This window comes from Denticeps clupeoides, chromosome 1 (assembly GCF_900700375.1).
Source record: "Denticeps clupeoides chromosome 1, fDenClu1.1, whole genome shotgun sequence".
In the NCBI taxonomy this organism is placed as follows: Eukaryota; Metazoa; Chordata; class Actinopteri; order Clupeiformes; family Denticipitidae; genus Denticeps; species Denticeps clupeoides.
Genome location: NC_041707.1, coordinates 26,162,769 through 26,176,492, shown reverse-complemented (window position 1 = coordinate 26,176,492; position 13,724 = coordinate 26,162,769). Strand labels below are relative to the sequence as shown.

The window sequence follows — 13,724 nt, the reverse complement described above, 5'->3', positions numbered from 1 at the left end:
TGAACAAACTCTGGAAAAGACTCTCCAAAACAGTTAATGTCTTTTTTCCTCTGGGGATGATGGGATGTGCTGCAACATTTGAAGAAAGCTCAGATACAACCTTGATTTTTTATTCAAGTTTACTGAAGGTCAGCTGCATCATGGAGGCAGAAGCATCTAAATAACTGGCTAATTAGGAAATCAGCCTGAGCCTCAAAATTTCATACTGCTGTCAGATGAGCAAATTAAAAGGAAATGCATCATTTGCTGAGGAAAAGTAGTCTGATCCAATATGATAAGTAGACTTATCAATATTTAGTGTGGAAGGAAAGGGATTGTGCCTTTATATTTTTCTGATGCTTAACACAGTTGTTGACTGTTTCAATACACTCACATATTAAAGACCAGACTCAGAGACAAATGACATCAGATTAGCATATGGAAAATCCATTAAAGCTTAATTAAGCTCTACTTTATTAAACATACTAAACATCATACACATTGCATTTGTGCTTATGTATTTGCTTGTTTTTGGACCTTTTATTGTTTATTTATTCATTTTATTATAATGCAGGTTATCATGAGAAACCACCACCAAATATGAAAGCTGGGGTGTCTATCAGGAATCTGGTGAAAATATATAAAACTGGGAAAAAGCTAGCAGTGGATGGCTTGAGTTTGGATTTTTATGAAAACCAAATAACCTCATTTCTCGGTCACAATGGAGCAGGAAAAACCACCACTATGTAAGCCATATCACAAACACACGCACTCGCACACACACACACAATCATGTCCATGTGATTAATTTCTGTGAATCCCACATTTCTGATGCTGTTATTGAATTATCCACCAGTACAATTGAATGGCTTGGATTGCTGGTTGCTGACCTTCAAAAGGTCAAATGTAATTAAACTCAGACTTGTGATGCTGTGGGAGACTGTGGGATGCAGTAGCATCATGGTCCACTGAGCAAACTAGTGTCAGGGAAGATGAATAGATGAACAAAAGGGACTCATGAACAAAGGTGGGACATTAAGATGCTTAGTTGTCTGATGAAATTAAGGTATGTACTAATGTTTGCTCCTGAAACACAGACAGAGCTACCATCATCAAATCGATGTACACAAGCAGCACCTAATCATATTTTAACAAAACAGTTGTCTGCATGACTCAAATTTGCATGATCTTCAATCAACTCAAAAACTTTCAGTGATAATAAATAAAGAAAACAATTAATTAAAGCAAACAAAGCAAAACTGCTTTGCTTTAAAGCAAACTGTATGTTTGAAGAAAATATTTTATTAAGAAAATTCCCCTATTTTTGTCAACCAGGTCAATCCTGACGGGTCTCTTTGCTCCAACATCTGGAACAGCTTTCATTAATGGATATGATATTCGCACAGATATGGATACCATTAGAAAGCACTTAGGAATGTGCCCTCAGCACAATGTATTATTTAATGAGTAAGTATGTTTATTCTCTAATAGTGAACTTTATAATTTTGTTTTTTGGCAATTAGCTGCCAGCTATACATCACTTTGCCACTTTTATTGTTTTCTTACTATTGACATTTTTGTAACTGTAGCAAAATTGTTGTTTTGGCTTGTGTGCGACTTGGGGGCTCACAGCTTCGCAACTGTTTAGGTTTCGGATGAGTACTGACCTGAGACTGTGGCACGGCACAATCCTTCCATCATGATTAAGACTGAGTGCTATGAATTACGCATCTCAATATTTATCCTTGTTGCACATGCAGTACGTCTATTTATAACATAGCCTCTTGCAAATGAATGTACTCTGGAGAAAAAATGCTTTATTTTCCAGATGCAAATTTCATGCGTTGTGTGTGCAGAATTCCTGCAGAGTAGCAGGGTTTTAAGTTCAGTGTCCAAGTTCAGCTCAGGCATGGCTCAGCAGTGAGGAGCCTTTGTTTCATGTGAACCCCAACCAAAAGTTAATTTTTTTTTACCATTCAAACCAATTATAGGTTATGAAAATAAAAAGTGGAGGCTAAATGTGGCACACAATCATACATAATCATAAATATTGCTCACAGATTTTAAGACAGATATATTGGTATCCCTAGTTTTCATGAGTTGTATATAATATGGTTGTCATATGTTTTTGTGTTCTGATTAGCCTGACTGTAGAAGAACACATCTACTTCTATGCTCGTCTGAAGGGACAGAGTTCAAAAGAGGTGAAAGCAGAGATTGACCAAATGATTGAAGATGTGGGGCTCCCACATAAAAGACATGAACTCGCTAGAAACCTGTCAGGTAGGTTTAACAACACCTTTCTATAAATATTTGAGTGTGAAATACAATGTCTTTCCATTCCCTCCAAAGTATATTGATACAAAACACAATCAGTTATCATTGTAGACCTTTGGCATTTTGATGAAAGCATATTAAAAGGGTAATCCTCACCTAGGATTAAGTAACCCATGTTACAGTGTTAGCAGCATTTTCATTCCAAAAAAAGTCATATTATTCCACCCTCCTGCCACAGTTTCTGTTCATAAAATGAATGTATATTTTCCTTTATTACCTTATTTGTCTATGTGATGTATTTTGTATGGAATATGGTAGAAATATGAACTAATTCTCATTAAATTAATGTTTATCTTCATTCGTGTTTTTATAGTTATTTGAATTTGCTTATTGTTTATATGTTGAAAACAGACCTGAGGTTGTCCCATGCATAGTGTTTGAAATTAGGCACCTTAAATGTTTTCAAAGACAATAGTTTTTGGCATTGGATTCTTCAAAATAATCCAGTGCAAAAGACTGGTACTGTATCTAATATACTATTCCTACTGTATTTCAAGTTCTTATTATATAGCAGATAGCTGTTGCACTTTTATGCTTGTGGTGAATTTTACAAATGTACCAAAGTACCAACAAACATGTAACAAACTGGACAAATGACCTGAATTTCCCCTGAAAAGTAAATGATAGCTGTCACTGTAGCACATTTATGCTCCTGTCGTCATGAACAAATGGAGTCCTAATAGTACAATAGTGATAATGTACAATATGATAAATGATTAGCCACAGCAATGCAAATAAAAACAAAAACAAGACCTTTAAATGCAAAATATCAGCAGTCACCAGTTAAAGTCAGAATTAGACAAACCAGTTGATCCCTTAAATATTATACAGGGTTCACAGATTCTCTCTTTCTTTGTAGGTGGGATGCAGAGGAAGTTGTCTGTTGCCATAGCATTTATAGGAAAATCCAGTATAGTGATTCTGGATGAGCCCACAGCAGGAGTGGATCCATATGCCAGGAGAGGAATATGGGAGCTTCTGCTTAAGTACAAACAAGGTGTGTGCCAGTCTATGTGTAAGTTTCTATGACTGTCAACATTAATGAAGGAAAAATCAAATATTCTAAAAATGAATCAGAACTGGGAGTGGTAGAATGTCAGTTAGTGCCCCAGGATGCAATGATAACCTGGGCTCCTGCCCAAGTGCATGCACTCTTTCCAATAAGAGCTTTTTGAGATTAACACCATTGTGCTGGTATCCTAGCTCTACCCTTGGCTCACTAGAATGTTGTTATGAAGGCAGAGTTATTTTCGTTAATGTGCAGCTGTAGGGTAAATTAAGCCCAAATGCCAAATCTCCTTTTTATGTTAAGTACATAACTCCACATGTGTCCACTCATAGTTTTGATGCCTTCAGTGAGAATCTACCAATGTAAATGGTCATGACAATACGTTTGGTCTGTACTGTATGCTGGCAGGAAATTACCCATGTTCATATACATATGTAGAAAAGCTCTGTCTTGACCCAATTTATTGTATTGTTTTGTACTGTACTGTGTTTTGTATTTTGTGTATGGGAGAAAAACATTCTACTGCTACCTCATGCCTGTTTTGTGAGAATGAGGAAGTTAAAGACTGTAGACTGTACCTTTATTATCTTTACATTTAGCACAGTTGCTGCATATATATTATCCAGTGTCTTGATCTATCACTTTGACCTGCAAAATCCCTAAACATATCATAAATCCCCATACCTTTGGTGGCCTAGCGGGTAAGGAACTGGTCCCATAATCAGAAGGTTGCCGGTTCAAATTACGATCGAGGTGCTACTGAGCAAAGCACCGTCCCCACACACTGTTCCCCAGGCACCTGTCATGGCTGCCCACTGCTCACTAAGGGTGATGGGTTAAAAGCAGAAGACACATTTTGTTGTGTGCACGTGTGCTGTGCTGCAGTGTATCACAATGACAATCACTTCTTTTTCACCTTTGTATGCTGTTTACAGACTAATGTATCATCTGTGTTCCAGATGATACATTGGCTAATTATATTGTACCTATAAGTCCTTAAAATTCCAACATTCGCTATGAAGACCTAACTAAATGAAGCATGATAAAAATTGATGATTTTTTTTTTGCTTTTGAATAGGTTTTAGTGGTCCCCTAATTCTATATCTGAAGTCTCTTTCCAAAATTCAGCTGTGGTGCAACTACTTTTAGCTAGAGGTGTGAACCTTCACTGGTCTCACGATTCGATTCGATTACAATTACCATTGCCTCGATATGTATCATGATGCAGCTCATTATTTTTTTCAAATGATGTTTTCAAATACAAGACATAAGGTCTCGTACACATGTGTGGAGTCCTTGATTTGCTACAATAAGCAGAAAAAAGGTCTGTGTTCAGTCCGAAAAATATTAAATCAGATTTGTTACCAAATTTTGTAACAAAACTATCTAAAACTAATAAAACAATGTTGAAATGTTAAATAAGGGGCTGGAATTTTGACAACATATGCTTTGCTTACATCTTTTTCATTTCCGCTTGTGAGACTTTCAGTTATGCTGCTCGTTTTTTTTCAGTTTTACTGCTGCCTTTTAGGACGTTTTACGTTCACATCATAATCAGCTTATTTAATCAGCACTTATAATTAGTTAATCATGCAATTGATCGTGTGCACAAATCGAATTCAATATATGATCGCAAATGGCTGTTACTGCTGTGCTTGTGCATCTCACAGTGATAGGGTCCAATAGAGTTGTAATGGGAAGTTCAGCTCTTCTCAGTGCCTCTTCTCAGTGCTAAGCTCAGTGTTTTTCTAAACTCCCAGTAAGACGATCATGTCGTGTTTTAGATCTGTAGACATTGAGAGAAAGATCAGCTTTTTCACCATTCCCGCTTTGTGTGTGTGTGTTTCGAAGTGGTAGAAGGAACACTCGCCCGCTTGGATTCTATTGGTCGTGCAAAAATACATTACGGCGCGCAGCATACCAAGTTCAAAGTTCAACAGATGAACGTGGTGCAAAACAGGGCCCCCGGGGTTCGCACCGTGCAGCGTGAAACTCAGATCAGGCAGCAACAGTCACTACTGGCACTACTTTTTAACCAGAACTTTTACACCGCCACCAGAAAATTACCAAGCAACGTCATTATGATGGAATCATTTGTGTTCTGAACTACATTGATTGTCCTCATCTTCATTGCGATGCATCAATAATACTATTAATTTAACACCCTTACTTTTAGCCAGTCCCACAATGAGGTTTCCTCAGGATGCACCAGCTGTTTTGTTGTGTGTCGCTTTAAATTATAATGAGTCGGAGAGAGGGGAGACAAGGAGGAGAGTGGCCTAAAGAATTGAGCGTGAATTAACGGAAATGACATCATCAACACCATTCACCAGCCACAATGTGCAACCAGGAAGTCGTGTGAGCTTAAAATTAACTCATTGTTTCACGTGTTGACCTGAAAAACTGAAAAAAATACATATGTGCTCATATTCGCATCCAATCACAGAGCAATTGGAATGCTTTGCATGTTTGGAGACCATGACTGTTGGTAGAGTTACTTTTTTAGGGGAGGGGTGGAAAATTCACTGGTGGACAAAGCATGAGAAAGGGGAGGTAACCTGTTCCCTTATGACGACATGAAGGGAGACATTCCAGATCAGACCATCTGAGTTGCCGCTCTCTGAACGGCAAAACAGAATAGCCAAAAGCACTCTTTATACATATCACAATTTCTAGCCACTGCAGGACAATAGACAGGCTAGGGGAACGCATATTAATGTAAAATAATCTCATTATTATGGGACCTTTAAGGTGTAGTTACACAATCATTCCCAAATCTCCCACAGCACATAGTTATAATAGGGTCACACACAAACCTAACCCATTTTCTATGCCGTCCTCACACAACTTAAAAGTAACACTGAGCTACATGGTACCTGTCTGCTCTTTAATAACCCAAAGCAAGAGAAGCAAGGATGGTAATAGCTTCATGGCAAGGACATATGTGGGGGGTGAGAAAGGAATTTGTAGAAAGGAGAAAGAGTTTGTAGTTGGTACAGGAACATTCTGGCCAGATGCTCCTTTTAATGGCATCGGTGTGTGTTCTTCTTTGTGGGATAAAGTGACCCATGGGTTTATGGTGCTAACTAGCTGTCCTCTGCATAAAGAAAATACATACACAGTAAAAAAAAGACCCAACCTACACAGACACAATAAAATAAAACTTAAAAAAAATGCAGCCTGCAAAATCAGCTAATATATTCTCATACAAGTATATATTTGTTTATTGTGTAACCCTTGTGTAACCCCGCTTTAAAATGAATACCATAGAATATTTTATATATTATTTATATTCCCTGAAGATAGTTTTGATGTAATCAGCACCCTTCTGCCTAAATTTATATTATTGTGTGCTGCTTAAGATCTAAAGAAAAATTATATAAAGAAGCTATGAACATAAAATTGAAAATTGTAGACTAGAAAACTAAACTAAAAAATAATTATGATTTTGACAAGGAATGTAACTTTAACTTTATGCACTTCAATCCATTATCCCCGATTTTTCCTCAGGCCGCACCATCATCTTATCCACCCATCACATGGATGAGGCTGACATTCTTGGTGACCGTATTGCAATCATCTCCAATGGAAGGATGTGTTGCTGTGGCTCTTCTCTCTTCCTGAAGAAATGCTTTGGCAGTGGATACTACCTCACCCTTGTTAGAGCTAGTGAAGAGAAGATGGCCTCCCAACGTAATGGTCTTTTACAGGTAAGCTAGTGTCTTTGTCAAAAATGCCTGACACTGGGATGTAAACCTTCACCTCAGTGACATTATGTAAATAGTCTAGTGTACAGCCAAAGGACACAATAAAAAGAAATTGAAATGAAAGTCAAAACAATTAACAACATTTTTGTTTGGCATAATATTTAATCGAGCACAAGTACAGGAAATAGAAATACATCATTACTTTTTAAACAGTGTCTCATAAATCATATAAATGATCATATAGAACATACAAATGATCTGAATATTCCGCAATTTTGTCTAATTAATAGGCTGACAGCTAGTTCAATTTCTTTACACATCTTGAGGAGTGAAAAATGTAATTAAATAAAAGTAGCTTTAGTTTGCTGAAATTCTACTCAAGTAAAAGTGCCCATCTAAGAGTAAAAGTAAAAAAAAATACTTAATTTAAAATTTACTTTGATTTACTTTTTACATTTTTATTGAACATTTAGGCGGTATAATGTACAAATAACCTCCTGAGCTGGTCTCATCTGTGAAATCAGGTGGTGTTATTAAAGGATCCCATGGAGTAGGCGTAAATGTATAATTTGTTGATGTTTAGAACATGTTGAAAAGAGGGCGTGGCCAAGGTATGTGACTTAAATTTGGTGTTGTTTGGGTGGTAGTAGCCTAGTGGGTAACACACTCGCCTATGAACCAGAAGACCCGGGTTCGAATCCCACTTACTACCATTGTGTCTCTGAGCAAGACACCTAACCCTGAGTTGCTGTCCCTGTAAATACTGATTGTAAGTCGCTCTGGATAAGGGCGTCTGATAAATGCTGTAAATGTAAATGTAAATGTTTGGAGCATGTTTAAAAATGTGCAAGTTAGCATGTTAATGCTAGCATGCTAGCATCAAAAACGTTAACAGGGCGTGGCCAAGATGCGTCACGGTAAATTTGGTGACGTTTGGAGCATGTTTGAAAATTTGCATGCTAGCATTCTGATACTAACATGCTAACATCAAAAGGTTATCAGAGCGTGGCCAAGATGTGCCACGTTAAATTTGATGATGTTTGGAGCATGTTTAAAATGAGCATGTTAGCATGTTAATGCTAGCATGCTAACATCAAAAATACTAACAGGGCGTGGCCAAGATGCGTCATGTTAAATTTGGTGATGTTTGGAGAAAAAAAAATTTCATGTTAGCTCAAGGTGTAGCATGTTAGTGGCCGAAAGACTGGGCGTCCCTAAAAAAACTGGCCAAAGGACCAACCCAAATAAAGTGGCCGAAGGACCGAGTGTCCCTAATAAAGTGGCCGAAGGACCGGGCGTCCCTAATAAAGTAGCAGAAGGACCGAGCATCCCTAATAAAGTGGCCGAAGGACAGAGTGTCCCTAATAAAGTGACTGAAGGACCGGGCGTCACTAATAAAGTTGCTGAAAGTCCGGGCGTCCCTAATGAAGTGGCCGAAGGACAGGGCATTCCTAATAAAGTGGCCGTAGGACCAGGCGGTCTTAATAATATGGCTGACTGAGCAGGCATCCTAATGAAGCTGCTTGTTTAAGATTTCATTGAATTACAGTGCTGGTGCTGTATCAGTACCCCTTGTAGGGCCCCCTTTTCTGGCAATGACACTGTAGCAGTACCACTTAAAAGGGGCCCCATTTTACAAATGCTACCCATGCTAAAATTAGGATTCATTGCATTCTAATGGGCATTCTAATGACCCTGTTTGAGTGTTAATAGCTCGGCCACACCCAGTCCGATCACTTATAAAAGTAATAGCACACCTCACACAATACAGTACAAATTTTTTATATACAACACACCTGTGTGCGTGCTTCAAAATGACCCTCATTGAGTGCCGAAAAGTATGGCTGAAATAAGAAATAAATAAATAAAATTTTTGTTTTTCCAAAATTGTGCATGATCCGTAAATCAGAGAAAGACAAAAGACACTTTTTGGGGAATTGCACGCATACTATTAATCCGACTGAGCCAAGCCATTTGTCAAATTGTGCGAAACAAAAAGCCGCACATCCTGCCATGAAAGATGTGTGTGTGTGTGTGCTGGATTGTGTCATCGCAAATTCTAAGAAACCAAAATTTTCATACTTTTAATAGTTTGGTTACAAATTTTGGATGTCCCGTTGTCCCCGGCCTGACCTCTCCCTTGTTTCTGTGTGTTTCACGGTCTTAGCATGGCAGCCAAAATGCAAGACATGTTCTTTTTTGCTTGGCTGTTTTTATTGACAAATGAGCTCACTGACTACTGATATAAGAAATTAAATAAAGCACCCTACCCCTCAGAATACTACAGCAGTAGACTGTAATGCTCTTGTTTTGTCTGACCAATGTAATGTATGGAATACAGAGGCAAAAAGCATACAGGGAGTGCAGAATTATTAAGCAAGTTGTATTTTTGAGGAATAATTTTATTATTGAACAACAACCATGTTCTCAATGAACCCAAAAAATGTTTTTGAATGTTTTTGGAAGTAGTTTTTAGTTTGTTTTTATTTTTTAGCTATTTTAGGGGGATATCTGTGTGCAGGTGACTATTACTGTGCATAATTATTAGGTAACTTAACAAAAAACAAATATATACCCATTTCAATTATTTATTTTTACCAGTGAAACCAATATAACATCTCCACATTCACAAATATACATTTCTGACATTCAAAAACAAAACAAGAACAAATCAGCGACCAATATAGCCACCTTTCTTTGCAAGGACACTCAAAAGCCTGCCATCCATGGATTCTGTCAGTGTTTTGATCTGTTCACCATCAACATTGCGTGCAGCAGCAACCACAGCCTCCCAGACACTGTTCAGAGAGGTGTACTGTTTTCCCTCCTTGTAAATCTCACATTTGATGATGGACCACAGGTTCTCAATGGGGTTTAGACCAGGTGAACAAGGAGGCCATGTCATTAGTTTTTCTTCTTTTATACCCTTTCTTGCCAGCCACGCTGTGGAGTACTTGGACGCGTGTGATGGAGCATTGTCCTGCATGAAAATCATGTTTTTCTTGAAGGATGCAGACTTCTTCCTGTACCACTGCTTGAAGAAGGTGTCTTCCAGAAACTGGCAGTAGGACTGGGAGTTGAGCTTGACTCCATCCTCAACCCAAAAAGACCCCACAAGCTGATCTCACCTCCACCTTGCTGGCGTCTGAGTCGGACTGGAGCTCTCTGCCCTTTACCAATCCAGCCACGGGCCCATCCATCTGGCCCATCAAGACTCACTCTCATTTCATCAGTCCATAAAACCTTAGAAAAATCTGTCTTGAGATATTTCTTGGCCCTGTCTTGACGTTTCAGCTTGTGTGTCTTGTTCAGTGGTGGTCGTCTTTCAGCCTTTCTTACCTTGGCCATGTCTCTGAGTATTGCACACCTTGTGCTTTTGGGCACTCCAGTGATGTTGCAGCTCTGAAATATGGCCTAACTGGTGGCAAGTGGCATCTTGGCAGCTGCACGCTTGACTTTTCTCAGGTCATGGGCAGTTATTTTGCGCCTTGGTTTTTCCACACGCTTCTTGCGACCCTGTTGACTATTTTGAATGAAACGCTTGACTGTTCGATGATCACGCTTCAGAAGCGTTGCAATTTTAAGAGTGCTGCATCCCTCTGCAAGATATCTCACTATTTTTTACTTTTCTGAGCCTGTCAAGTCCTTCTTTTGACCCATTTTGCCAAAGGAAAGGAAGTTGCCTAATAATTATGCACACCTGATATAGGGTGTTGATGTCATTAGACCACACCCCTTCTCATTACAGAGATGCACATCACCTAATATGCTTAATTGGTAGTAGGCTTTCGAGCCTATACAGCTTGGAGTAAGACAACATGCATGAAGAGGATGATGTGGACAAAATACTCATTTGCCTAATAATTCTGCACTCCCTGTATACGGTGCATCCAGAAATGTCATGATCTGGTTCGGCCGGGTCCAGAGTTCGGACCGGAGTTTCATGTTGGTCTTGTGTTATGTTTCCTGATTGTTATTACCTGTGTATAATTGTATAAAGCGATCCCGTTCGTGTCTGTTCGCGGTTGGGTCATTGTTTGGTGATGTTTCCCTTGTCTTGTCTGCCATGTATTAAACCCCTGCCTCGTGATGTTGTGCATATGTGTCCTCCTTCCTCGCCATGTCCAGCCAGCGTGACAGGAAAGTATTCACAGCACATCACATTTTTCACCATTTGTTATGTTGCAACCTTAATCCAAAATTGATTACATTGATTTATTCCTCAATTTTTTCTACACGTAATGACAAAGTGAAAAAAGTTGAATTGAGGTTTTTGCAATAATTTCAAAATAAAAACTGAGAAAGCACAGGTACATAATTATTCACAACCTTTGCCATGAAACTCAAAACTAAGCTCAGTTGCATCATGTTTCCCCAGATCATCATTGAGATGTTTCAGCAACTTAGTTGGAGTTGACCTGTGGAAAAAACACTTGATTTTACATGATTTGGAAAGGCGCACACCTGTCTATTTAAGGTCCCACAGTTGACAGTTCAGGCAAGAAGTCAAAGTCTGTAGATCTCCGAGACAGGATAATCTTGAGGCAAAAATATGGGGAAGGTTACAGAAAAAAAATGAGCAAAGGGGCCTCAATCATCCATAAGTGGAAGATGTTCAAAACCAACAGGACTCTACCTAGAGCTGGCCTGCCACCTAAACTGGGTGACCAGGGGAGAAGGGCCTTGGTCAGGGAGGTGACCAAGAACTCGATGGTCACTCTCTCAGAGCTCCAGAGTGAACAAAGGAGAAACTTCTAGAAGGAGAACCATGTCTGCAGAAATCCACCAATCAGGCCAGTATGGTAGAGTGGCCAGAAGGAAGAAACTCTTTGGTAAAAGGCACATGGCACATTGAGTTTTCCAAAAGCAGCCTAAAGGACTCTCAGACCATGAGAAACAAAACTCTCTGGTCTTTGGTATGAATGCCAGGTTTCACATTCGGAGGAACCCAGGCACAGCTCATCACCAGGCCAATACCATCCCTACAGTGAAGCAATGTACAGAGACATCCTGGATGAAAACCTGCTCCAGAGCGCTCTTGAACTCAGACTGAGGTGACGGTTCATCTTTCAACAGGACAACGACCCTATGCACACAGCCAAGATATCAAAGGAGTGGCTTCAGGACAACTCTAAATGTCCTTGAGTGACCCAGCCAGAGCCCATACTTGAATCCAATTGAACATCTCTGGAGAGATTTTAAAATGGCTGTGCACCAATTCTTCCCATCTTTCAGAGGTGCTGCAAAGAGGAATGGGTCAAGCTGGGCAAGGTTAGGTGTGCCAAGCTTGTGGCATCATATTCAAAAAGACTTGAGACTTTAATTGCTGCCAAGCGTATATCAGCCAAGTATTGAGCAAAAGCTGTGAATACGTGTGATGAATACATTTTTTTATTTATTACATTTGCCAAAACCTCAGGTAAACCTTTTTCACTGTCATTTTGGGGTTGAATTGTGAGGGAAAAAAATAATGTAATCCATTTTGGAATAAGGCTGTAACATTTGTTTCTGGATGCACTGTATAGGCTATTCTACTTACTACCACATGCTTTCAGGCTGCATGTGGTAGCTGTAAAAAGTTTAGGATACAGACAACGTTGAAAAGCAGATGCTAATTATCTGGGCAACATTCTGCAGCAGCAGTCAAGTTGTCATTTGTGTCAAACAAAATGTCAAACAAAATGTTTCCATTTCAAGCAGTTTAACTTCTTGAAATGATACACAGATAAAGTTGCAGTAAGCAGGTCTCAGTTTCAATTGTAAACAGAAGTTGAGAGTTGCAGATTTGACAGGTCAACTTGCAACAAGAAATCCTTTGCTAAGACATCAGAACAAGAAAAATATTATTTGTGCCATGAAACACCACCAGTAGACTACTGAACACTGGGGCTTGTATACCTTTATTTCTTCTTTAAAGTGGACAAAAATACTTATCCTTTGTTCATCTGACTATAATGTGAGCTTCTACTTATCAGTAAGAGAGCACTGAGCACTGCCCTCTCAGTAATGATCTGTATTTAGTCTTGCTCAGTGTGACTCTTGGCATGCACCTTTCTGCTCTATGATACTAATTGCTATGAGGGAGGAAAATCATGATCTAGCTGCTAGCGGGACACTGCACACTTTGCTTGAATCAATAAGCACTAAAGATGTGCAGGTGCCAGCAGGGGCAGAGCAATTACCATTCATATGAGAGATACCTCTAGGGAAAGTAAATTAATAGTGGAAAAAAGTATATATACACTGTGTGTACACACACACACACACACACACACACACACACACATATATATATAATGGCAAGCCAAACAGGAAATAAATAATATATATATTGACAGGGAACTGAATATATGGAATGAAAGTCTGAATATATGGAATGAAACCCGAATATATGGAATGAAACCCGAATATATGGAATGAAAGTCTGAATATATGGAATGAAAGTCTGAATATATGGAATGAAACTTGAATATATGGAATGAAGTCTGAATATATGGAATGAAATCTGACGTCATGCAGTAAAACTGCAAATAATTCTACCACCATTCAGCATAGGACTACTGATGAAGAGATTTTTCGATATTTCCATATCAGGCGAGCTTCCCACCGCCATTCCTACATAAACCTCCGTCTTTTTTTACGGAAACGGAGGTAAGTAAACAGGGAGGAATTACAGGGCAAACTAACTTTAA

General features: G+C 39.0%; 1 protein-coding gene across 6 annotated transcripts in view; it reads left to right on the top strand.

Annotated features, from left to right (window-relative positions):
- LOC114796713 (ATP-binding cassette sub-family A member 1) overlaps positions 1–13,724 on the top strand; it is a 169,182-nt gene that overhangs the window by 78,048 nt on the left and 77,410 nt on the right. For all 6 annotated transcript variants that reach the window (XM_028991495.1, XM_028991339.1, XM_028991277.1 and 3 more), the window contains 5 exons: positions 554–725; positions 1,315–1,446; positions 2,123–2,262; positions 3,176–3,313; positions 6,836–7,035. In XM_028991495.1, the coding sequence (XP_028847328.1) occupies positions 554–725; positions 1,315–1,446; positions 2,123–2,262; positions 3,176–3,313; positions 6,836–7,035 (782 nt within the window). The remainder of the gene's footprint in view (positions 1–553; positions 726–1,314; positions 1,447–2,122; positions 2,263–3,175; positions 3,314–6,835; positions 7,036–13,724) is intronic.